The sequence below is a fragment of the Melanerpes formicivorus genome, unplaced genomic scaffold, assembly GCF_026170545.1.
Source record: "Melanerpes formicivorus ecotype bairdi unplaced genomic scaffold, bMelFor1.0.p_v2 SCAF_49, whole genome shotgun sequence".
In the NCBI taxonomy this organism is placed as follows: domain Eukaryota; kingdom Metazoa; phylum Chordata; class Aves; order Piciformes; family Picidae; genus Melanerpes; species Melanerpes formicivorus.
In genome coordinates, this window is record NW_027142401.1 from 2,300,923 (window position 1) to 2,327,793 (window position 26,871).

Consider the following 26,871-nt stretch of genomic DNA (forward strand, 5'->3'; position numbering starts at 1 on the left):
ACTGGTCATAGAGCTTGGAAGCAGTAAGGCTGAGGACAAAAGGGTAAAAGCAATTGAAAAGGAGTTGAAGGCACTGGGGTGAATTGGTTGAAGGATCTCATGGGAGCATAGGGAATGTTTTCTTCAGAGAAGACTGTACTGAGCACTGAAAGGAATGGGCAGACAGCTGATGAACATGTGGCTCAGGGCCTGCTGCCACAGGGGACATGTTGGCTTCTCTGACCATGGGAACATTTCTGCAGCACCAGGCCTGCGGGGGACAGAGTTCAGCTGTCTCAAAAGGAGAGAAGGATCCTCACATGTGAATTGGTGAGGCTCACTGATAGGGCTTTAAAAAACCATGGTGCAGCAGGACAGTTATGACATAGTTGCCATCACAGAAACGTGAGATGAGTTATAACTGGAGTGCTGCACTGAATGGCTATAAACTCTTCAGAAGGTGGTGGAGTGGCTCTGTATGCCAGGGAGTGTTAGGATTCTGTAGAACATGACAGCTGTGATGGTAAGGTTGAGTGCCTATGGGGGAAGGCCAACCAGGTAGATAGCCTGTTGGGAATCTGTTACAGACCACCAAAGCAGGATGAGGAGGCATTCTACAGGCGACTGGCAGAAGTGTCATGAGGGGCTTCAATTTACCAGACTCTGCTGGAAATACCACACAGCAGAGAAAAAAACCAATCTAAGAGGTTCCTGGAGCATGTGGAAGAGAACTCCCTGAGCCTACCAGGGGAGGTGCCTTGCTGGACCAACTGTTTACAAATGGGGATGGACTAGTGAGTGATGTGGTGGTCAGAGGCTCTCTTGGGCTTAGTGATCATGAAATGACAGAATTCTCAATGCTTGGTGCAGTAAGGAAGGGGGTCAGCAAAACTTCTGGAGGGCAGATTTCAGACTGTTCAGGACACTGCTAAGAGTGTACCTTGGGAGATAGTCCTGAAGGGCAAAGAGGGCTAGATGGGATTCATCCAAGAGTACTGAGGCAGCTGGCAGAGGAGCTTGCCAAGCCACCCTCCATCAACTCTCAGCAGTCCTGGTCAACAGGGCCAGATGCCAGATGATTAGAGGCTTGCCAGCATGACACCCATCTACAAAAAGGGCCAAAAGGAGGATCTGGGGAACTCCACACCTGTCAGCCTGACCTCAGTATCAGGGAAGACTATGGAACAGTTTGTCTTGGGGGTGCTCACATGGCAAGTGCAGGGTAGTAGTGTGATCAGGCCCAGCCAGCACGGGTTCATGAAAGGCAGGTCCTGCTTGACCAGCCTCAACTCCTCCTGTGACCAGGTGACCCAGCTTGTGGATGAGGGAAAAGCTACCTGGAGTTTAGTAAAGCCTTTGACACCATCTTGCACAGCATTCTCCTGGAGAAACTTGCAGCTCATGGCACAGACAGGTGGACTCTTTGCTGGATCAAGGGCACCATCAGCAAGTTGGCAGATGACACTACACTGAGCAGGAGTGTTGATCTGCTGAAGGGTAGGAAGGCTCTGCAGAGAGATCTGGACAGGTTAAATCAATGGGCAGAGGTCAACAGAATGAGACCAAGTTCCAGGTCCTGTACTTTGGTCACAATGACCCCAAGCAAGACTACAGGCTTGGGGAAGAGTGGCTGGAAAGCAGCCTGGTGGAGAAGGGTCTGGGGCTACTGGTGGACTATGGCAGTTGGGTTACAGTTGGACTCCAGGCAACTGTTTTGTACAGTACAGTAGACATGGGTGGGAGGTGGGTAGAGCTTCCCCTTCAGTTTTGCATTGGGGAATGTTTCAAAGGCATAGCATTATTCACAGAGCTTTACAGGCAATGTAATCTGGCATCAGCCTGATTTATGTGTGTGAGGCAGAGTCTCTTGGCAAGCCATCCCTCGGCAACAGCCCAAGACAAGACTGTTACCAAAGAGAACTGGCACAACAAAACTTACCACACAGAATCAACTAAATAGTAATTTTTCTGCTCTGGTATCACTGCAGCATCTCACTTCATCTTACTGCAAGCTACTCTTTACAAGTAAATACCTCACCAAATGTTGAAATCAAGGCAGGAACTCCATCCCAAGTAAAGCTGACTCAGCTCCATCATCTGACCTGGCTTTTATTCCAATGTAATGAAGAACCTCAGGTCACATGGGCCCACTGAAGAGCACCAAAAACTGCTACATGCAGCGTTAGTGCTGCCAGACTGGTTCTTCAAAAGCTGCACTGTGTAATTTTGAAAGGATTTGAGCACAGAGATGAGTTTTGTGAGCTGAATCATTGCCATGTGCTTCTTTTAAACCTTGAAAAATGGCTGGCATTATTCAGAACCTGTACAGAGATTTAACAACATGAAAAGCATTCACTAATTATTCAGAGGAGAGAGTTTTATATGTTGCAAACATTTTAATGATTACTTTTGAGCTTATACATTGGGTGTTGTTTGTCTGTTTGTTTTAAACTTCAAACTGCAACAAGTTAAATAAATGTTTATAATATACAAAGAAAATACAACCAAAAGTAAAACTTGCTTTAAGTGTGCCTTGCACCAGGAACCAGTGTTTCTTAATAGCTTTCATTGTTGAGCTGCACAAACACACTTAAGGATTTGATCTTTGTAGCAAGGGCATTTATGAAATCAAAATATATTCCCACTTGGAAAAAAAAGGAAAACCAAACCAAAAGTAAACCAAACCAAAATAAAACCCCCAAAGGTTGTGCATGATTATATGCAAAAACCCACTAAAATACTCCAATAGTGCAGGCACCATGAAAAAAGGAAAAGCTGGAGATGCCCATTAACTCTAAGTTTTAAGGAAGCAAGTTTTTTTTCTTTCTTGACCAGTTAGCTTAAAGCCAGCAAAACAGGGATGAGTGATGGCAACTGTAGTGTACAAGGTATTAAATGACAAACTTTACACAAGTAGGCTGTTAGAAATCTGTGTCAGTGAACACTGAAAATCTGATGATCTGTTCTTTGGAACAGTCAAACAGAACCACCTTAATTTCCAGTTGTGCAAGCCCTTGAAGCGTCACGCAGTGTTCTGTGCCAATTTCTTGCTGGCTGTGTAGGTACAAGGATTTATTTTGTCATTAGCAGCTAACAAACTTATTCCACATGTTCCTAAAGCCTCACAGGTGGGAAAAAAAGGCAAGTCTCATCAGAGCACAGCGTGGAGATCATTTTTTTTTTTTGCACACAAACACAAGAGGCTTCACTAGTATCAAAAAACACTTTCTCATGTCCCATACTGCAGTCAGCAGCTCAGTTGAGGTGGAAGCCTTTCTCCATTGTAGCAGCTAGCAGACGCTCTCTCATTATCTCCTCAGAAGAATACTCAGGCAACTTGAGGTAATGCACACAGGTATTCACAGATGGGTAACTTGCATCTGTAGCATCAACCTGAGGGAAACAAAACTTTGTTTTACTGTGGTGGTTTCACAGCACTCAAGCGCACAGTGTGCACTTGCAGCCCGCAAAGCCAATCAGATCCTGGGCTGCATCAGGAGAAGTGTGGCCAGCAGGTCAAGGGAGGTGATCCTCCCCCTCTGCTCAGCTCTGGGGAGACCCCACCGGGAGTACTGCCTCCAGTTCTGGAGCCCCTATTACAAGAGGGATATGGAGGTGCTGGAAGGTGTCCAGAGAAGGGCCACGAGGATGATCAGAGGGCTGGAGCACCTCTCCTGTGAGGACAGACTGAAGGAGTTGGGGCTGTTCAGTCGGGAGAAGAGAAGGCTCCGAGGTGACCTAATTGTGGCCTTCCAGTATCTGAAGGGAGCCTACAAGAAGGCTGGGGAAGGACTTCTCAGGATCTCAGGTAGTGGTAGGACTAGGGGGAATGGAATGAAGCTGGAGGTGGGGAGATTCAGGCTGGATGTGAGGAGGAGGTTCTTCACCATGAGAGTGGTGAAGCCCTGGAATGGATTGTCCAGGGAGGTGGTTGGGGCCCCGTCCCTGGAGGTGTTTAAGACCAGGCTGGACAAGGCTCTGTCCAGCCTGATCTAGTGTGGGGTGTCCCTGCCCATGGCAGGGGGATTGGAACTGGATGATCCTTGTGGTCCCTTCCAACCCTGACTGATACTATGGTACTATGAATTTGGAAGCTAAAAGTTGTAAAGCCCTCTCTAACTTGTGGCATTGACTGCATAAACAACAGCAGCTGCCAAGAAACAGTAGCATCAGGAAAACTACAGATCCACTTATATTTACTTCATACATACATTAGGACAATAAGCCAGCAATGTGCCCTTGTGGCCAAGAAGGCCAATGGCATCCTGGGGTGTATTAGGAGAGCGCTTTGTAGGTTGAGAGAGGGTCTCTTCCCCCTCCACTCTGCTATGGTGAGGCCACATCTGGAATATTGTGTCCAGTTCCGGGCTCCTCAGTCAAAAAGGACCTCAGGGAACTGCTTCAAAGAGTCCAGTGTAGAGCCACAAAGATGATGAAGGGAGTAGAACATCTCCCTTCTGAAGAAAGGCTGAGGGAGCTGGGGCTCTTTAGCTTGGAGAAGAGGGGAGAGAGGGGTGACCTCATTCATGTTTATAAACAGGACAGGTAAGTGTTGGGAGGACAGAATCAGGCTCTTCTCAATGATGCCCAATGATAGAACAAGGGACAGTGGGTGCAAGCTGCAGCACAGTAAGTTCCATGTGAACATAAGGAAAAACTTTTCCCTGCGAGGGTGACAGAGCCCTGAAACAGGCTGCCCAGAGAGGTTGTGGTATCCATCTCTAGAAGCATTCAAAACCCTCCCAGGCACATTCCTGTGTGACTTCCTCTAGGTGATCCTGCTGTTGCAGGGGGGTTGGGTTGGATGATCCTTCGAGGCACCTTCCAACCCCTAATGTTCTGTGATTTATTTTTCTCTATTTAAATATTAATTCAGAGAACAGACCTGAAACAGAGGTTGGTACTTATTAAGCATAGTGTCATATATCAAAACCAACCAAAGTTATCAGTGCTGTCTCTTCATGTAACAATGATTAGATTCAGAAGGCAAAAGAAGTGGTCTGAAAGGCAACCTGCAGAAGCCATACCTTGCGTACGACAGTGAGCCGGGGATGCAGATTTGCCAGTCCTCCTGGGGGAAGTGTTGAACAGCCAGTGGTGAACTGGAGAAAAGCCTTCCTTTCATCTGAAGACATACCACACAACACTCTCACGAATCGAAGGAATCCAGGGCTGAAAACACATTCAAATAATCAGTGAAGGTAACAACACCAGAGGGAATTTTTGAGTTCCCAGCACAATCATCATCTTTAGCCAGGTCTAAGCAGCAAAGGTAAGAATTTAGTGCCTGTCTGGTATTGAGTGAAGAGTAAAATATCATACCTCTTAAAAATACTACTTCAATCTCCCTTCTGAGTTTCACACAGAAAAACATAGGCAAGAAACAACTTCTCTCCATGCTTGGAGTGTTATTTGCCTATTGTGCATGTGAATGGGTAGAGAAGTAAACAGATCTCAAACCTATTCTATGAGCAGAATCCAACTGACTATAATCTTAATGCTACCAAACAAGGCATGCAGCAAGAAAATGCAAACCAACCCAACCCCAAAACATGGGGACCACTGCTGAATAGCAAGCCACCAGTATATTTGTTCCCTGCAGAGCACACTTTTTTTAGCTACAGCTGAAGAGAAACAACTATCAACTGCACCCAAGTGAGCAGAAATTATAACCACCACCAGATTTAAGTAAAAACTCCAATTCTAAGTACCTATCTCGTGTGTATCCCAGTTTAGGTTCAGTGTAATTGAGGATGTCATCAGCTGCCCAAGAAGGTGACTGATTTCCACAAAGAATCATCTGAACTTCTTCATGGCTGAAGGAACTCAGCTTCTCCATTGGAAAGACTCTATTGAAGCCATCTTCAAGTCACACAAGACACAGTTATAAACCAAAACAATATTTATACAATGTCAGCATTTCAATTCTACTTTAAATCAAACCAGAAACACAGAATAGCTTAGAGATCATCTACTCCAGCCTTCCTGCCATGGTCAGGGACCGCTCGCAAATAGACTCAGCTGCTCAAGGCCTCATCCAACCCAGCCCTGAACACCCCCAGGGAGGAGGCACCCAAAAACTCCCTGGGCAGCCTACTCCAGAGTCTCTCCACCCTTATAGCAAAGAACTTCTTCCTAAAATCCACTCTAAACCTGCCCTCCCTTAGCTTAAAACCACTGCCCCTTGGCCTATTGCTGGACACCCTTATGGAAAGTCCCTCTCCAGCCTTCCAGTAGAATCCCTTCTGGTATTGGAAGGCAGCTCTAAGGTCTTAAATAAGGCAGACAGACCTTTTTCAAGATCAAAAATGACATAACTAATGCCAAGGTGCTATGACATTACTATCTATTGCACTCTTAATGTAAAAGTTTGGTTTGAAAACCATGTTCACTCAGTACCCCCTGAAGACCAGTTAGCCCACCTAACTGCATGCATATTCTGCCATAGCTCACATTACCTCGGAATGCCTCCATCTGTTTCTGTATGCCAGTATGCATGCAGAAGTCAAACATGAGATCTACATACTCCTCTGCATTATCCATTGTGACAGTCTGCAAAAAAAGAGATGCTGTAAGAATTCATTTTACAGACTCAGCAGTGACTCCAATGCAAAAGTGTCACTGCTGTTTAAACTCCAAAGGCAGATTGTTTCCTTACCTCATCTTCACCACCTGGCTTGAGATCCACAGCTGTAAACCCATAGACTTTGGATGAGGGACAAAACTGAAAATTCAGGCTGCAAAATACAAAGACAGTTACTGCTTGCAAACACAGCAGATTTTAAACTGCACCCCACACTCAAACGCATCTCACTTCATTTCAAACCCCTGTTTGTGGGCCGTTTTATAGATCCATTGCCATTTTATAGATCCGTTGCCATGGCTTAGTTGTTTAGGTGGGTTGGATTGGTTGACGGGTTGATCTTGAAGGTCTCTTCCAGCCTGGTTTATTCTATTCTATTCTATTCAGTACTACTAGAGTACAGAAATACAGTTAACAGTGAACTACACAAATACATGCTTCAAATCTATGGTATTCACATGCCTGTGCTCACCACCTGCTATCTGGATGTCCTAACCATTGAAAATTTCATAGCCTTTGATATGTTTAAGTTATCAGCTTCAAAACTACTCAAATGGTTTAATTCAGTTCACAAGCTCAAAAACCCCTTTGCATTCTCTGACAGCACCAACAGTTAGAGCCACTTACCATACTTAGGCTACTCGCTTACTCTAAGCCATGCTAAAATCTGCAAGGCCTTCAGCAATTACTGAACTTTGAGTAAGCAATCCTTGTAGCACAAGATGATTTCAACAAATAACCCATAATATTAATGGTAAAAAAACCCTACTGTTGTTTGAAATAAAACCACAAAAGATGATATCCTGACACAAGTTTACAGGTGTGAGCACTTACATCTTAAACATTAGCTACAATTTAGCACATGGTCTGTGTTATGTGGATTCAAACACTGCAGTGTGTCTAGAACACAATCTGAAATTTCAGTCTTTATTTAGAATAGAATAAACCAAACCAGGTTGGAAGAGACCTTCAAGATCATCGTGTCCAACCCATCAACCAATCCAACCCACCCAAACAACTAACCCATGGCACCAAGCACCCCATCAAGTCTCCTCCTGAACACCTCCAATGACGGCAACTCCACCACCTCCTGGGGCAGCCCATTCCAATGGGCAATCACTCTCTCTGTATAGAACTTCTTCCTAACATCCAACCTGAACCTCCCCTGGCGCAGCCTGAGACTGTGAGTCTGAGTCTGTTCTCTTTAAAAGCTCTCCAAAAAATATCTGATAAATTCCAAGTTACCATGGCGAAGAAATTACTAATTTGCACTTTTCTAAAGGTCTTTACAAGTGTTTGTGTGTTTCTAGAGTCAAACAGCATGGCAGTGCAGCCACATTTAAGTTTAAACACTAGGAAACTGAGCAAGTGGAAAGAGAAAATCCTCAAACTAAGAAAAAAGAATACAGCTACAGATGGCAAGCCGGATCTTGCTGCATCTCTAATGATTCCCCCTTGCAATGACACTCTTTAAAATGAAGAAATCTTCATTCCTCATTATACATGTTGAGGTGTCTCTAACATAACCCTCTTTGTGTATTTATAAACAGATGATAACTCTTACCCCAGATCCTCTATGCTAAGTGGAGGCCCCGAACCCGAGGGATTCTTCAGCATCAACTCCTGTAGCTTTGTGTTCTTTTCATCTTCTGACAGACTTTTGTTGCTTAAAATTTGGCGCCTTTTAATTGCAAGGTCCTTGATTTCTTTTAGAAACCTTGCTCTGTGTGGATTTACTAATTCAAAGTCTTCCCATGTCAAAATACCATTAAACCAGGCGGGAGGTTTCGGTTTTGGTGGATCAAGAATAAATTCTGATTTGGAGTCTTCTTCCAGACTTCCTACTGACAAGGAATCGTGCCCTTCTTCTGTAGAAGCCTCTGACTGACTTTCAGTGCAGTGCAAGTCTCTGTCACCCCGTGACTCATATATCAACTTACTCATGTTGCTTTTTATGTCCCCCATGCACATGAGTTTAAAAAAAGGCTTAGAAATGGGTAAATCCACAAGTCTATTGTCCTGAATGCATTTAGCCAAGAAAATTCCGAGGAAATGAAAGAGTTTGGTTATTCTCTCAAGTTCATCGCTGTCCTGCGGGAATGGTGCTGTGAAGAGTCCACATGATCTCTGTACGTAGTAGCCAGGAGGTTTCAATCCACCACCAATATCAACCTGATTTAAGAGGGGAACCAAAAAAAATAGCTGACATTAGTAAAGGTCATTTTATTTGGCCTGTGCTGTTTCACTTATCACATCATACCAACTTAACGTAACTTCTCTGTTACAAAGAGAACAGGTAAGAAAGCAAGCTGTGGAGCTGAGTGATTAATTAGGCTTCACCATGTTAAAGCAGCTCTCACTGATCAGGTGCTCTTCCCTCCCTGAATAACTTGCTGATTTTCCTTTTACAAGCACTCGGTTCAGAAGGCAAGCTGAAATATACCTGACGAGACTCATCGTCTGGAAAATCGTCATCACAAAGCCAAGCTCCCAAATCTGTCCTCTGAAATTCTGCTGCCACCAATGCATAGAATTCCAAGGTAGGTCCCAGGCCTGTTCCTTCTTCCCCTAAGAACTCAACCTAGAAAAAGAAGGAATGTCAATAATAAACAAAAATCCCAGTGAAATGTTCGGTGCTGGTTACAGAACAGGATACTCCGTTAGGAACAGCTATCTAACCTCGCTCTGCTAGGTATGCTTTACCTCTAGGACAGATTTCCTGTCTGCATGAATCTGCATGACATTTTCTGCCCATTCCATCAAGGATTCACCTCGCGGAACTTTCACTCTCTCATGTTTGAGGCGCCCAACTCTGAATTCCCCTGGATCATCACGGCGCACCGTGCTCGTGGTCCTTGTCCGTTCAACAGTGGCTTCACGTCGGTTCTGGAGCCAAACAATTGCTCTGCAGACAAAAGCCAGGTTAAAACTTCTGTGTCTACCAGCACAAAAACTTTAAAGTAACCACTAAGGAAAATGACAGTGGAATGGGCAGAGGGCAGCATTTACTACAGTGCTTTTTAATCCTCTAGGAAGGCCCAATAGCAGCCTGCCAGTACCTGAAGGGGGTGTACAAGGTGGCTGCAGAGGGACTGCCTTCAAAGGCCTTCAGTGATAGGATATGGGGCAATGATTTGAAATTAGAGAAGAGTAGATTTAGAGTGAATGTTAGGAACAAGTTCTTTCCCATGAGTGTGGTGGAAGACTGCAACAGGCTGCCCAGGGAGCTAGTTGAGGCCCCATCCCTGAAGATATTCCAGTATCTGAAGGGGGCCTACAGGAAGGCTGGCAAAGGACTTCTCAGGATCTCAGGTAGTGATAGGACTAGGGGGAATGGAATGAAGCTGGAGGTGGGGAGATTCAGGCTGGATGTGCGGAGGAAGTTCTTCCCCATGAGAGTGGTGAAACCCTGGAATGGGTTGTCCAGGGAGGTGGTTGGGGCCCCATCCCTGGAGGTGTTTAAGAGCAGGCTGGATAAGACTCTGGCCAGCCTGATCTAGTGTGGGGTGTCCCTGCCCATGGCATGGGGTTGGACATAGATGATCCTTGTGGTCCCTTCCAAACCTAACTGATACTATGATATTCAAGGTCAAGCTTGACAAGGCCCTAAACAAGCTGATCTAGTAAAGAATGTCCCAGCTCACTGCAGGGGTTTGGACTAGATGACCTTTGGAGGTGCCTTCTAAACCAAGCCACTCTATGACAATTAAAGTCCAATGTACACATATAGACCCAGACCAGCGAAGGAAGAACAGCTGCCTCTAACAGCACTGCATACATGGAATCAGAGTTGAAGATTCTTGTGTGTGTTGCTATCTATGCAACAAAACCAAATCTACAACGCTACTATCCATCAGCTGTTTTGCATGTATGGCCAGGTGTCATGACATACACAGAGTGCACATACCTGTATGCACACACAGGGTTCATACACAGTAAGTGAGTTTTAAGGACTACTTCCAGCACTTTGAGAGCTTAAGGAAGCTTCTTAGTTACCCAGTAAATACCATGCAATGTTTCCTGAGGGATCACCCTAAAACTGTTTTTCTAAACTGAAATTTTTCCTAAGAAAGTCTAATTTTTTCCATATTAGGAAGCTTTAAACTGGTATTTTCAAAGACACTGCCTTCACTTCTCTCTTTTAAATGCCACATTTAACACGCCTCATGAGACATTTTGACTGTGTATCAGACACAGCAGTAATTTTTTTGCAACTCCTTCTCTACATTTTTCTTCTTTTTTTGGAAAACAGACAAATAAACCAGCCAGTAAAACCCACAAAATACAATTCTTCCTTCTTACTACCTATAAGTAAGATGGCAAAAAGATTTACACTGTCTACATATTCTCAAGATAAATCACTGCTGCAATCAAAACATTAAGAGTTCCTAGATAATGAAGCACTAGAGAAGAGACTCAAATATTTTAGTACAGCTGGTTTTCATAGTATCAGTCAGGGTTGGAAGGGACCATAAGGATCATCTAGTTCCAACCCCCCTGCCATGGGCAGGGACACCCCACACTAGATCAGCCTGGCCAGAGCCTCATCCAGCCTGGGCTTAAACACCTCCAGGGATGGGGCCTCAACCACCTCCCTGGACAACCCATTCCAAGGGCTTCACCACTCTCATGGTGAAGAACCTCCTCCTCACATCTAGCCTGAATCTCCCCACCTCCAGCTTCATTCCATTCCCCCTAGTCCTATCACTACCTGAGATCCTGAAAAGTCCTTCCCCAGCCTTCCTGTAGGCCCCCTTCAGATACTGGAAGGCCACAATTAGGTCACCTCAGAGCCTTCTCTTCTCCAGACTGAACAGCCCCAACTCCTTCAGTCTGTCCTCATAGGAGAGGTGCTCCAGCCTCATCATCCTCATGGCCCTTCTCTGGACACACTCCAGCATGTTCATATCCCTCTTGTAATAGGGGCTCCAGAACTGGAGGCAGTACTCCAGGTGGGGTCTCACCAGAGCTGAGTAGAGGGGGAGAATCACCTCCCTTGACCTGCTGGCCACACTTCTCCTGATGCAGCCCAGGATCTGATTGGCTTTGTGGGCTGCAAGTGCACACTGAGAGCTCACGTTGAGCTTTTTGTCCACCAGCACCCCCAAGTCTCTCTCCTCAGGGCTGCTTTCCAGCCAGTCACTGCCCAGCCTGTATTTGTGCCTGGGATTGCCTCAACCCAGATGCAGGACCCTGCACTTGCTCTTATTGAACTTCATGAGGTTGGCTTGTGTCCACCTCTTCAGCCTGTCAAGGTCCCTCTGGATGGCCTCCCTTCCCTCCAGCCTGTCTGCTGCACCACACAGCTTGGTGTCATCAGCAAACTTGCTGAGTTTTGCTGTAGTTTCATTATGCTGCTAACACCAACTTTTAAAACAGCATCTTGTGGTTAGATTTTCTTTTCTACTTTAAGACTCTAGTGCTTGCTCAAGCCAAACAATGACCTATCAGTTTTAGGAACTACAAAAACACATGTGCTTTGATGTATGTTTTCAAAACCAAAACATTTAAATCACATTTCTTTTCAGAATGTTTTCTATTTTGTTCCCTAGTCTTTTATGCAATGAGCTGCAACCTCATCAAATTGCTGCCTGATAGGCTAGAAGGTAGACAGGCAGGGCCTTTAGCTCTAGCGCAAGAATTTCTTCAAAGGAATTTCCTGAAGAACAAAAAACAGAAGGTATGCTACTCATCAGAAACCTCTAACACAATGAGCAAGAAATGTTAGAAATGTTTCAAGTGTCTAAGTCTTTTGGGAAGTTTTCTATTTTATTTTATTCCCTGCTGTCCAAAATGCTTTACATTTGGGCAAGCAAAATCTGTCTCCTTAGGACCTTCTGTGAATTAGCAAAGAAAGAACTTATTACATTACCTTGACGCTCCAAATGCTGTGCAAGTGAAGTACAACTGTCTTGTTTCAAAAGGAATTAAGAAAGGACACTTGCTTGTTAGCTGCTCACACCAGTCTGGCAAAGCTCCACTTGCTAGTGCTAGTGGTTCCTGCAGTTTAATGCAAGGAAAGGAAAAAAACCAAAAACCAAAACCCAATGAAAAAGCTTGATTGCAAAGTAAGTGCAAAAACATCCAATACACCCAAGTACAAAGTTTCATCTCTGAGCAAGTTTGTTTCTTTCCAGTAGCTGCCTTGATTTCCTTTTTTTTTCCTCTTTCCTTCTTTTATTTTTTTCTCTTTTCTCCCTTCCTTTTAACTGCTATAAATTAGGAGTTCAAGAGTTTCTAGAACTCAAGAGTGGACAGGGTGCTCAGACACAAAGACAATAAAAGCTGTAGTAAGTCTCTGGAATATATACCACTCAAATCTTGCTGGCAGCAATGATGATCCCTACTGAAATATTACTACAGTCCCTTGCATTTTAATGCAAGTTAAATAAAAGAGGAAGTGCAGGAATAATTACTACGAAGAAATTCACTGAGCCTGAACAGTCTTTAAAAGAACATGAAAAACTGAACGTTCTGTGTTAAATTAATAATTAGGGCAACCCTTTAATTGGAATGTAAGAAAACAAAACTAAAACCAACTCTAAGAGCACATGAGGGCCAAGCAAACCAAGAATCTTCAGTTCCTTTAAATGTTTGTTAAAGAAACAAGTTCTAAAATTCTACAGAAGAACTCCATCATAAAGTTTTCCTACTAGAGCCTCAAACTGAACTGGTACCAATAATATCCTTTCTAAATGCTATTTTTGAAAGCTTTACATGAAAGGTATAAATAACATATGTGCAAACCCTACCAATTAATTGCCTCTGCTGTGGTATCATCAGGCATACATACATACACTCCACTGCAACACTGATGTTTGCTTTAGGATAAGCCCAACGTTTTCTTTATAGCCAAAAAATACAATTCTAATACAATTTTTTTTCTTTCTAAGTCTCTATTCAGACTAGCTGGCTCTTAAGAGAATTTACTCATCCAAGAAATAAGAAAATGAGTGGAACAATCAGAAGTCAAAGTGGCATGAAAGCTAACAATTCCAATCAAAGTAACAGAGCCTTCAAAACAACGCTGCATATCTACGGTGCACACAGCACGTCAATGCAATACCTCGATCTGTTGCAGAATCTTTGTTGTAATTTTTTTGCTTGTGAACTCATCAGGTGGAAAGTTAAACTGAGGATGCTCATCTCCTTCTGAAAATAATCAAAAGAGAGCATGTCCTTTATTTTGTTTTCATTAAGACATTTCAGAAGCTCTGCTAGGTAGCTAACTTACCTTCTTGAGAAGTCCGTGCTGCGTAAGGGTCACTAGCAACTATGTACAAAATGCGAAGTAACTGCAGAACATCTTCTACTCCACAGGAGTTCTGCCCACTGCCAGCTTTGGCCTGAGGTTGTTCCTTAGCCAAACTAAGAATATCAGAATTCTGAAAAGTAGAAATGGCCCCTTGACTTAATCCAGATTTTGATCCATGCTCACAAAAATCCTGTAAAATAAGAATTGTTCAGAATGAAACCTGCATGCGTTGCTATCTGTAGGACCACATGCGCCAAGTTAATGATGTGAAACATCAGAACGGTTATTGTGCTTAACCTCAACAGTTAAATTGTGGGTGGTTTGAATCCTGACTAAACTGCCTTTTAACACAACTGTATTTAACAAGAGAGTTTAAAAAAAAAGAGGAATTAAATCAAAATAGAAGAGAGCAGCAAGAACTAAACTTGCACGTGAACATTCGACTCTCCTACCCGTGTCATAGCCCTCCTCCACAGGAACCTTTAAAAGCTGCAGAACAAAGCACACAGCCATTCATAACAAAAACAAACAAGAAGTTTGGATGCAGACATATACCTTGTATGCAGCTATGAGCTGGGAGCAATTTCTGTTTTTCCTAATACTTTTATTAGTGCCGGTTAATTTCCAGTGGCGCAGGAAAGCCGAGTCTGCATTCTTCTGCAGGTAGGTTATCAAGTCATTCTTTGGTAATTCGTCAGTGCCAAGGTACTGCTCCACATGCTCTACAGACCAGCAACCCTACAACAGGAACCACCAAGTGTTGGCTTTTCCTGATTGTAAAGTTTGGAAGATTTCACATGCATTACACATCGTCTTTTTTTAAGAGGAGCATGCATTTACAAATCCACCTACTCACATCCTTCCAGTAACTGACAACTGTTAGTTTTTTTAATGGAGCATTTCAAAAACTGCCATGAGATTGGGGTTGCTTTTGTTTGAACAGCCACAAAAACATACATAACGGCACAGACAGAAGCCTTACCATTTTCCCACTTTCCTTCTCTTTATCAGAATCCTTCATTTCTCTGTACATGATTCTAGGCGAGAAAACAATGAGTTAGTATTTCATACTCCTAGCACATCCTCTACATTCTAAGTTACAAATTGGCAAAATTAAGAAGCCTTCAAATCCCTTATTACAACTCTTCCTTTCCCATCAGTTACTCTCCCAGTATGACACAAGTTCCTTGGGTGTAGTCACTGGGAAATACACACCATCAATAGTATTACATTTTCTGTCTGTTACTACACAGCCAGTAAGGTCAAGTGAAGATTGAAAGAATAACTGAGGTTGGAAGGGACCTCTGGAGACCTAGTCCAATACCCCTGCTCAGATGTCATCTTTAAGTGACATTTCCTGTATTTCCACTGGAGCTGTTCTCTTTTTGTCCTTTCACTTGTCACAACAAAGTAGAGGCTACGCTCGTCCGCCCTAATTCCATCTGGCATTCAGAGTCTTGTTTAGGCTGGAAAAGACCTTTCAGATCAGAGAGTCCTACCACTAATCTAACACTACCAAGCCCATTGCTAAGCCAGATCCCTCAGCACCACACCTACATGTCTTTCAAATACCTCCAGGGATGACAATTCAACCAGCTCCCTATGCAGCCTGTTCCAGGGCTCCACAACCCTTTCAGTGAAGCATTTTTTCCTAAACTTTCTCTAGTGCCAACTGAGACTATTTCCTCCTAGCACTTGCTGCTTGAGAGGACAGACCAACACCAACCTTGATACAACCTTCTTTCAGGTAGTTGTAAAGAGCTATCTGTAAGGCCTCCTCTCCTCTGTTTTCTCAAGACTCTCTTCATATGACAAATGTTCCAAGCCCTTTAATCATCCCAGAAGCCCATCCTAAGCCCTAAGAAGCCCCAGACTCACTCCAGTGTCCATTTCCCTTGTACTGTGGAGCCCTGAATTCTAAACATGTCTCACCAGTGCTGAGCAGAGGGGAATGATCACTTCCCTCTATCTTCCCAATGCCGCTCAGGATGCTGCTGAGCACGTGCACTGCCAGGCTCCATAGCTGGCCCACGTTCAACACTATGTCCACCAGGACCCTCAGGGCCTTTTCTGCCAAGCTGTTTTCCAGCCAGCTGGCCCCTAGCCTATACTGACTCAGGCAGTTACTTTACTCCAGCTGCAAGACTTAGCATTTCCCTTTGTGGAACTTCAGGAAGCTCCATTTTCCCTGCCTGATGAGGTCTCTCAGAACGGCAGCACAAGCCTCTGGGGCAACAAGGACTCTTCCTACTTTTGTTTGCACACTTTGTGAGGGTGTCCTGTATTCCAACACAAAGTTAATTATTGTAGATGTAAAACAGTACTGGACCCATTCTCATCCCTTGTAATGCACCAGCTGGCCTCCATACCAATGATCACAATCATGGGAGCCTGGCACTTCAGGCATTCTTCAGACACAAAGTTCATACTTCACTAGTTTGTCAGTGAGGAAGAAAGCATTAAAAGCTTTGCTGAAGTGGAGGAAAAAAAAACACTGTGGCTTTCTCCTCATCCACCGAGCTAGTAATCTTATCACAGAAGGCTTTCAGGTTGGTTACGCATGATTTTGTCTTCATAAATCCGTACCACCTACAAACACCTTGTCCATCACTGTTTGAAACCAGTTTCCAGGACTACTTCCATCACCTTTTCAGGGATGGAAGGGGTGACCAGTCTGTAGTTCCCTACTGAGATCTTTGATGTCCTCCTAGAGAACAGGAATGACACTTGCTTTCCTCCTCAGATAGCTCTCCCAATCAACATGATGTTTCAAAGATGATCAAGAGTAACCAGTTCCTGTGGGTGCATCTGACTGGGTCCCATGGATGTGTATGTCCTGTTTCTTTAAGTGTTCCCTAACCTTTTCCCCTTCACATCCTTCACCAGATTCAACTCCAGATGGTCTTTGGCTTTCCTAACCCCCTGCCTTCGCGCTAGGACAACACCTCTATATTCCTTCTGGATCACTCGACCCTTCTTCCACCTCTCACGTGCTTCTTTGTCACGTTCTGAGTTATGTTGTGAGTTTCTTGTTCATCCCATGCAGGTCTCCTGCTGCCTCTGCCTGACTTTCCACACATTGGGATGAATTTTCTTGAGTATGGAAGAAACTGTCCTCGAAAAATCATCTCTCCTGAACCTCTCTCCTTCCTAGAACCATATTCCTATGGGATTCTTCCAAGCAAATTCCTAAGCAGACCAAATTCCACTCTTGGTCAATTGCTTGATTTTTGAAGTACTATTAACAAGTCACAGTTGAGCCTTAAAGGTTATGACTTTTTTGTTCTGTAATCACAGCACTAGCATTGAAATCACTAAGTACACTGTGACAAATGTAAGAAAAAACTAACTCTAGCACTGCTTCCTGCAGGGAAGGAAGAAAAACCAAATTGTTTCACACTCTTTTCCTAATTAGCCAACATCACTCTCTACAGAGGATAACAAACTTGCGAGCTTACGTGTATGTTGGTTCCCAAATACGTCTGAGTTTGTCAGATTTCACATTGCCACTACAGGAAAGCTGCAACAGTTTCTGCACATAGTAAAAGATGGTAGATCTGAAGTTGGTCAGGGGCAGTTCTACTTCTCGAGTTGTTCCAAGACCCGAAACTTTCAAGGTGAGGGCTAAACGTGGTGAAGGCATGCACTCAACTTCTTCCAAGAGTTCTGAATGAGGTGTACCTGCATAGGAAAAATCATTTCAGCAGCCACTTAATACAAAATACATAACATGTGACAAGTTGGCTTTAAGGCAATGGGGAGACCTGCACACATGCCGAAGAGATGATACAGTATCACAGTATAACTCAGGTTGGAAAGGACCTCGAGGATCATCGAGTCCAACCTATCAACACAGACCCCATGACTAGACCATGGCACCAAGTGCCACGTCCAATCTCCTCTTGAACGCCTCTGAGTTGCAACTATGAACTACACCTAAGCATGTAACTGCAGCACTTGATCTGAGTAAAGCTAACAGGAGTTTCTGAAATCCTTACTGATCCTTACTTCTTGATAAGATCTCCTTGAACATCCGCACAGTAGACGCATTTTTCTTTTCATACACAGCACCTTCCTGCTCCTCCTTTCAGCTCATCAGAATCAACAGTGGCTCATTTCCACACCAGCTAAATCTACCTATGCCTTTCTGTAATGAACACTGCCTACATCCACACTGCTATGAACTAAGAAGGAACTAAGGAACAACATCAGGTGATCTGCTGCTGAGCATGCAGACTGCTCAATTATTGTATTAGCTTTCCTCCTGCCTCTGCTTTGGACCGTTTCAACAAGACCTCTCCAATCAAAGCTGTTCTGGGTAGCTGAACACATGGATTCTTCCCTGCAGGTGGAATCAGACAGAGCAAACAGATTTATCACTAATCAAGAGTTAAATTCATGAGTATGTTGATTTTACACAGCACTTATTTTACTTTCCTACAATAACACTTGGATCTGCAGGAGCAGATGAAGCTCTTATTCAGAGAAGAGACACGCATTCACTTCCAACCCTGACTATGATACAAAAGCATGTTGTACTGGTGAATAGGAACCCCAGAACCCAGTGAACCCTTCCAAGCGAGTCTGCACCAAGTATCACAAAGGGCTTGTCAGTATACCTGGTGGAGGAATTTCTAGGTCAGTTGTCTGTTGAACATTAGTACGACCAGGTCTTGGGTCAAATGCAGGAACCAGAGCAGAAAACTGCCTCTTCAATACATAATCATCATCCCACGTTCTTCTACGGCCTCCTTTGGTTTCATACTCCTCTTCTTCCTAAAAAATAAGTAGTTTGGGGGTGGGTTTTTTTAGATTCTGCTAGGAAAAAATATCAGTTCATCAAAAATTTAAGAGTTAGTTATGGAATACTGCAGTTATGTAAACTAACACTGACTCTAAAGATATCAAAGCTGGTACTTAACAGTATTAGTTTTATGGAACTGGTCAAGCAGGAAGCAAGAGAATTATCAAAACATACAGAAATCAACAAAATGGACTAACCTTACCACAGCTGTATTTACAATTTCTGGGGGATAAAAACAACCAAAGCCACACTTTCCATGGAGCACTAGAAACTAGGGAAATGTAGGGTACTGAAAACCAGCAAACTTGGTGTAAAAATACTGTACTTGGTGCACAAATACAGGCTGGGCAGTGACTGGCTGGAAAGCAACCTGGAGGAGAGAGACTTGGGGGTGCTGGTGGACAAAAAGCTCAACATGAGCTCTCAGTGTGCACTTGCAGCTGGAAAGCCAGTCAGATCCTGGGATCTGCATCAAGAGAAGTGTGGCCAGCAGGTCAAGGGAGGTGATTCTCCCCCTCTACTCAGCCCTGGTGAGACCCCACCTGGAGTACTGCCTCCAGTTCTGGAGCCCCTATTACAGGAGGGATGTGGAGGTGCTGGAACGTGTCCAGAGAAGGGCCATGAGGATGATCAGAGAGCTGGAGCACCTCTCCCATGAGGACAGACTGAAGGACTTGGGGCTGTTCAGTCTGGAGAAGAGAAGGCTCTGAGGTGACCTCATTGTGACCTTCCAGTATCCAAAGGGGGCCTACAGGAAGGCTGGGGAGGGACTTCTCAGGATCTCAGGTAGTGATAGGACTAGGGGGAATGGAATGAAGCTGGAGGTGGGGAGATTCAGGCTGGATGTGAGGAGGAAGTTCTTCACCATGAGAGTGATGAAGCCCTGGAATGGGTTGTCCAGGGAGGTGGCTGGGGCCCCGTCCCTGGAGGTGTTTAAGCCCAGGCTGGATGAGGCTCTGGCCAGCCTGATCTAGTGTGGGGTGTCCCTGCCCATGGCAGGGGGGTTAGAACTAGATGATTCTTGTGGTCCCTTCCAACCCTGACTGATACTATGAAAGATGTTTTGTGTATTCCACAAACTTTGGAATGCCAAAAGATTCAGAAAAATCAAATCAAATCAGCGGTGTCTGAAAAGACATTAATTTTTCTGCAAATAAGAAAGATTTTGTTGAGAGTATAGACATACTGATATATACTGTACACACATTTTATCCAAATGTTAAATCAAATACCAAAATACCAGAACAATGATGGTGGGAGAAAACCTAATTTTCATGGTATCATAGTATCATTCAGGGTTGGAAGGGACCACAAGGATCATCTAGTCCAACCCCCCTGCCATGGGCAAGGACATTCCACACTAGATCAGGCTGGCCAGAGCCTCATCCAGCCTGCTCTTAAACACTTCCAGGGACGGGGCCTCAACCACCTCCCTGGACAACCCATTCCAGGGCTTCAACACGCTCATGGTGAAGAACTTCCTCCTCACATCCAGCCTGAATCTCTCTGAAATTTTCAGTAAGTATTCATTTGTGATGACTTTTCTCTACCAAGCTTTCCTACAACAATCTACTTAGCTCCTCATTGAGAAGAATTATGTCATGTATCACAGGGAACAGATTGGAACCCAAGAAAGGAAAATTTTACTTTCCACATTTGACTCTTGCTGTGTAACCTTAAACAAAGACTAATATAGCTATTTCTGCTTTTCCCCTCATGAATTACAATAGCAACTCCATTTAATCTTCTCTGGAAAGTGGTACCAGTCTACAAAGGTGGTTTGCATTGCAGATACCCTGGAGCAGTAATGGCTTTTCCATTCCTAACTTTGTATCTTTGTGCAGAAGGTGAAACCAGTATTTAGTACTGCAACGAAGTTTCCATTAAAAGTACAATCACAGTAGGTTAAGATGCTAAATATTTTGGTTCAAATGACTAAAAGTTTGCACATTAATTGCAAGAGGAGGTGTCTATAATTCTGTAAAATATCCACACTTAAGTAATAGATATTTGTGAAGTCTTTCATTTCACCTCTTAGACCTTACAATCTCCACTCACTTCAACCAAGCATTATTCATACCACTGAAGGAGAGCCAAATGAAGAGCCAGGACTCACAATCACGTAGGCAAGACCCACGTGAACTAAACCTGCTGGGGTTTTGTCTTGCTCTTTTTTTGTTTTTTAAATAAGAAGAGCTATTTCCTCTGAAATAATTAAATGATTAGTTTGTTTCACACAGGTCTGCAGTTAAACACATCCCAGAGCTCTATCATTACAACATTCAGACCATTTCACCAGCCAGTGATGCATCATTTCTACTGTCTGTCAACTTGTCCCCAGGCTGCTTTTAAGATGTGAATTCTGACCTATAAGGTGCCAGGCCACGCTGCTGTTTGAGAACACTTTTCTCTGGAATACATATTGAAGGTGCCATCCAATTTGTACAGAAAGGGGACTGCCCTGTTAGCTGTCCCATCTGGTGAGGCCTTGCAATTGTATCACAGCCATCTGTATGGGAAAGCAGCTTTCTCAATCCTCAGAATTTAAGCAAGAATGTGGAAAGCTGTCCTCATGAAGTAGTATGCAGTTTGCAGCCCCCAGAAGTACAACATGGTTTTATCTCTGGCATTTCATACAGAATCTTAATGGATAGGTACTGCAAACTAGTTGTCTGAAATCTGAATACCTTCTTTGAATAGAATAGGTTGGAAGATACCTTCAAGATCATCACGTCCAACCCATCAACCAATCCAACCCACCTAAACAACTAACCCATGGCACCAAGCACCCCCAAGTCTCCTCCTGAACACCTCCAATGATGGTGACTCCACCACCCCCCCAAGCAGCCCATTCCAATGGGCAATCACTCTCTCTGTATAGAACTTCTTCCTAACATCCAACCTAAACCTCCCCTGGTGCAGCCTGAGACTGTGTCCTCTTGTTCTGGCACTGGCTGCGTGGGAGAAGAGACCAACCTCTGCCTGTCTACAACCTCCCTTCAGGTAGTTGTAGAGAGTAATGAGGTCACCCCTGAGTCTCCTCTTCTCCAGGCTAAGCAATCCCAGCTCCCTCAGTCTTTCCTCACAGGGCTTGTATTTATTAATGAAAGATTATAGCTAGGACCCCATATTGCCAAAACAAAAAAGAACCTGTGGATTTTTAATACATCTGTTAGTCAGTTAAGAGGTCATCTGTACTAACTATACTGTACCATAACTTCTTCATATTCTTGATCTTCTTGGTTGTCATCTTCATTTTCATCATCTTCTTCATCTGGCTCAGGAAGATCCTCATCATCGTCTAACTCTGCCAACAGAGTACTAGCTCGGCAGCTATCAAGAAAATCTATAATACATATATATATATATATATATTTACTTAGAGAACAAAAGGCAGAAACAACCTTTAAAACACAATTTTGATAACTAAGAATAGGAGCACTGGGGAGAGTACAAAATAATCATCTCAGTTTAGGAGAAAACGAAAACATCGTTGATGGTATAATAAGATGAAAAGCTGTGATACAAGCTTATACCTGACAAAGGCCAGGGGTCTAGTTAATTGCATAATTAACAAAAGCAGCACATACCAGTTGTATAATTAAGACTGATCTGTTTTCTCCTTTGCTTCTATCAAGCTTTTTATAATTACATATAATGACATGAATGCATATTGTCTGATTATATGGCTAATTATTTTTTCAAACAGCTCAGTGATTTAATTTTCACTAAGAACGTGTGGCTTAACCCTCAAATAGCAATGCAAAGAACATAAAAATATTTAGGAGTGATATTTTTAAAAATCCAATTGATAATTAATTTTCATAACAAAGAACTAAAGACAAATGCAAAGCTCAGATTCACCCACTAAGACTCAAGCCTCCAAATCCACAAAAGAAGTTCACAGCAGTCAAGGGTTAACAGGCACGAATCCTTGCCCTTTTACTATCTATACCACCCAAACATCCTTTGAATTGTTGCCAACACCCCAACAGAACCTTTAATGCAACTCTATTGGTCCAGTTTATATTTGAAAATTTGTCTCCCAAGCAAACTTTCAAATGAGACTTAAAAGAATAAAGGCAGATGGACCTTAATTATCTGCCTCCAAGCAGTTCAATTCCAATAACCATTGTAGCTACCAGGTATTTTCCAAGCTATTTCAATAGGCAACAAACCAGAACTCAACCTTAATTTAATCAAATTTTAAATGAGTGTATTTTCTGTCAAGAACTTCTCACAAACCCATAAATTGAACGCAAGGGAGTATTTTCCCATATCTAGTCAAGGCTTATCTCAATTTATTTAATCAACTTGACTTTCAGCTGTTATCAACCTAGTTAACTAAATCTTCTTTCACAAGATTCATATCCTGCAAATAATTTCTGTCCTAATGTCTGTTTCTAGCATAGTGCCCAGGAAAGCCTGACTTTGTTCCTCAAATCATGTAACTCCATGCTCTGGGTCATTTTCATTTCTGCAGTCTTTCCAACTTTTTGCTATTACTATTGTGGTATTGAGAATCCTACAATCTCACACACTATTTTAAGTGTATAATGTGCCTAGCAGCTGATAGTGTCCAATAAGTGAGTAATACAAGGTAGCTCATGACTGAGCATGTAGCATTCCCATGCAACACAAGGAAAAAAACCATTGCAATTCTAGTTAGAAGTTCATATTCAAACTGCATTACACACCAAACTGATATGATTGAGGAAAAGATTAAGTGCCTAAATAAACTACATCACAAATAACAATAACATGGCATAGATACTGCTGAAAACACAGACAATCAGGAAATGCTATGTTAACACTATTTTACTTACTGTCTTACAGAAGTAGCAATACATGAACAGCTCAACTTCCACATACTTTTCAATAAATAATCTACTACATGAAAAAAAATCACAACAAAGGAAGAAAAGAAAACAAACAACCATGCATTGAAAGACTGTTTATGTGCATTGAAACATGAAACTTACCATATAAAGAATATTCTGCCTCCTGACCTGTATCGCTTTCACTAGATGTTGATGTTAGGCTAGTAGTTAGAGTATTACTAAGCGACTGACCAACAGATAAAACTGTAGTTGCTGTAGCTACATTGCTGCTGCTAGTAACACTGGATGTAGACATGGTCACTGTTGATGTGGTACCAGTTGTAGTCAGGTTAGGAAAACTTTGTGCACCCATAAGAGGAGAAGCTATAGATAAAGATATAGTAAGACAAAATAAATGATTTGATGACTGGAAGAGTACAAATTTATATGCATAACTCCTGCGTTCAAAAACGTATTTGGGGTTCAAAACTTCTCAGATGTGGCATTTTACACTAAAGAGTAACAGACTAAAAGGGAAGAGTTTCCCAATGCAAAAATGCACCCTACCATGCAGATAATTCTAAGCACATGCCCTTGCATACCTTTAAAACAATTTTATTATACAAATCCACAAACCCCACTAGGAAGCTGAAATTATTTCACTTCCAACATACAAAAAAGTCTTTCTGAAATTGGTTCTTCCCATACTGTGTCTGCCTTTAAGACTAAAATGTAATTTAACCCCTAGAGAGCAATACAATCTAAATCACATGGGGAAAACAGTTTAACATTATATATAAACTAAATGAGAACAGGACATAAGACAAAGGTAAAACTTTAGTGCATTTTTCTGAAGTTATTAAAGCAACACTGATTTGCCATCTTGCACATGACTTTCAGCACAAATGTTCATAATGGGAATCAAGCCTGACTTGGCACTACTGCAAAATGCATCACTTAATACTTCACTCATGTCAGATAATTACATCAATAATTTTCAGAGTAAGCAAGCAACAGCTAAGTTACATTACTGCATACTCAAATAAAACACAGTAAATCCATTAGATGCCAAATGAAACAACATTGAAGTCACTGTAAAAACTCAGTAGAAAGAAGTTCCTAGTTGTCTACACAACTGAGTTACACCTGTATGCAACTACACATTTACAGCCTGATGTTCAAAATGTGTTCTTCCATGCTTCTCTTCAAACACAGAAGACTAATCACATTTCAAAGTACAAATCTGAGGGGTCACCTATAGAGGACACAGTCTCAAGCTGTGCCAGGGGAGGTTTAGGGTGGAGAGGTGAGGAGGAAGTTCTTCCCAGAAAGAGTAATTGCCCATTGGAATGGGCTGCCCAAGGAGGTGGTGGAGTCACCATCATTGGAGGTGTTCAGGAGGAGACTTGATGGGGTGCTTGGTGCCATGGGTTAGTTGATTAGATGGTGTTGGGTGATAGGTTGGACTCGATCATCTCAAAGGTCTTCTCCAATCTGGTTAATTCTATGCTATACTTAAATCTAAGCCTCAAGTTTTACAATCTACCTTTTTTTGACATATATTATATTTGACATATATTTTGGCTGCAAGTTCTGCAGCCTTCAAGTCAACATTTTCATGACTGCCTCTTATGTAAACTGAGGCACTGCTTTCTTAAAAAAAGAGTAAAATCTAAACCAATGTAAATTCTGAATTTCAGACCATTGTTATCAAGGTTTGCAAACATTACTACCCTTGAAGGAGAATACAGTACCAAGGAAATTCTTCCCCTGAGTGTATTTGGTAGCTTGCTTTTTTTAGAACAAGAAATGTTAGTGGTTTAATTTTTTTTCCTTTATTTTTGTATGTTTGGTGGCAGGTGGCCAAGTTGGTTGGTTTGGATTTTTTGAGGTGGTGTTTTGGGTGGGGTTTTTTGTTGGATTGTTTGTTTGGGGTGGTTTTGTTTTCTTAGGAACTTAAGCAATAGTTTTCAAAGAAAAAAATCAAATAAAAAAAATCAACAAAGTGACCCAAATGGGTATAGTGCTTGAAATTATTTGTGTGTGGGTAGGGAGAAAGTGAAAATTAAACTAAGGGGTGTTATTAAGCCATGCTGACCTTTGTGAAAGCACTGAAATTTTCCAGCCCAAAGGGGTTTTTGTTATTAAGAACTTGAAAATCATTTCTTCAGTATTCCTATCTTCCACCCACTTCTAATTGAAAACAGTAAACTTTCATGTTATACTAAACAGAAAAAGCCTTGCAAGTGTCAGCATTTGCTCTGAAATCAAGGACAACTGAACTGGCTAACCCAGACACCACTTAACTCCTGCTAAACCAGGGCAGACCTTATTGCTCTCTACAACTACCTGAAAGGAGGTTGTAGATAGATGGGGGTTGGTCTCTTCTCCCAGGCAACCAGCACCAGAACAAGAGGACACAGTCTCAAGCTGCATCAGGGGAAGTTTAGGCTCAAGGTGAGGAGAAAGTCCATCACAGAAAGATTAATTGGTCATTGGAATGTGCTGTCCAGGGAGGTGTTGGAGTCACCATCCCTGGAGTACTGCATCCAGTTCTGGTGCCCCAAACATGATGTTAGGAGTTGGAAGGGACCTCCAGAGATCAGAGTCCAACCCTCCTGCCAAAGCAGGATCATCTAGGGCAGGCTGTGTAGGAATGCATCCAGGGTTCTGGGTTTTGAAAAGTGGGTTTTGGAAGTCCCCAGAGAAAAAGACTCCACAACCTCCCTGGGCACTCTTTTCCAGTGCTCCGTCACCCTCGCTGTAAAGAAGTGTCTCCTTGTGTTGAGGTGGAACCTCCTGTGTTCCAGTTTGTGCCCACTGCCCCTCATCCTATCACTGGGCAACACTGAAAAGAGACTGGCACCTTCTTTTTGACACCCACCCCTCAGATGTTTATATATGTTGGTAAGATTCCCCTCTCAGACTTCTTTTCTCCACTCAATAGCCCCAGGTTCCTTGATCTTTCTTCAAAAGAAAGCTGTTCAAATCCTGCAACCATCCTCAGAGGTCTCTGATGGACTCTCCAGCAGCTCCCTGTCTCTTTTGAACTGAGGAGCCCAAAACTGGACACAACATTCCAGGTGGGGTCTCACCAGGAATAAGGAGAGCACTGAACTGCTAGAGCAGGTCCAGGAGACCACAAGGATAATTAGAGGGCTGGAGCTGGGACAGGCCGAGGAAGCTGGGGCTGTTCAGCCTGGAGAGAAAGCAGCTAGGGGATCTTTAACACCCTTTCTAGCCCAAACCATTCTATGACTCTACAATATCCAAATGTTAAGGCTTGTACATAATGCCATTTAAATCCATGTTAACCACAAACTCAATATACCCAAATGGTTTGCTGCATCTAAGCCATGGAAAAAAATCTTCAGGAAACATATACAGTGGAGTATGATAAGTTACAGTCTGACAGAATGCAGGAATCCAC

At 42.9% G+C, this 26,871-nt stretch overlaps 1 protein-coding gene across 8 annotated transcripts in view; it reads right to left on the minus strand.

Moving 5' to 3' along the window:
- Positions 1–2,355: 2,355 nt before the first annotated feature.
- Positions 2,356–26,871, minus strand: part of HECTD1 (HECT domain E3 ubiquitin protein ligase 1) — a 74,731-nt gene continuing 50,215 nt past the window's right edge. For 7 of the 8 annotated variants that reach the window (XM_068160327.1, XM_068160324.1, XM_068160323.1 and 4 more), the window contains exons 26-42: positions 23,604–23,825; positions 21,834–21,967; positions 18,437–18,593; positions 17,276–17,498; positions 14,800–14,854; positions 14,373–14,555; positions 13,797–14,007; positions 13,629–13,714; positions 12,435–12,562; positions 9,266–9,467; positions 9,006–9,143; positions 8,127–8,734; positions 6,638–6,716; positions 6,438–6,531; positions 5,691–5,841; positions 5,007–5,151; positions 2,356–3,372 (exon numbers count right to left, since the gene is read on the minus strand). In XM_068160327.1, coding sequence (XP_068016428.1) covers positions 3,235–3,372; positions 5,007–5,151; positions 5,691–5,841; positions 6,438–6,531; positions 6,638–6,716; positions 8,127–8,734; positions 9,006–9,143; positions 9,266–9,467; positions 12,435–12,562; positions 13,629–13,714; positions 13,797–14,007; positions 14,373–14,555; positions 14,800–14,854; positions 17,276–17,498; positions 18,437–18,593; positions 21,834–21,967; positions 23,604–23,825 — 2,954 coding nt within the window. In that variant the 3' untranslated portion in view covers positions 2,356–3,234. The remainder of the gene's footprint in view (positions 3,373–5,006; positions 5,152–5,690; positions 5,842–6,437; positions 6,532–6,637; positions 6,717–8,126; positions 8,735–9,005; positions 9,144–9,265; positions 9,468–12,434; positions 12,563–13,628; positions 13,715–13,796; positions 14,008–14,372; positions 14,556–14,799; positions 14,855–17,275; positions 17,499–18,436; positions 18,594–21,833; positions 21,968–23,603; positions 23,826–26,871) is intronic. The other variant, XM_068160328.1, reaches the window with a different exon arrangement.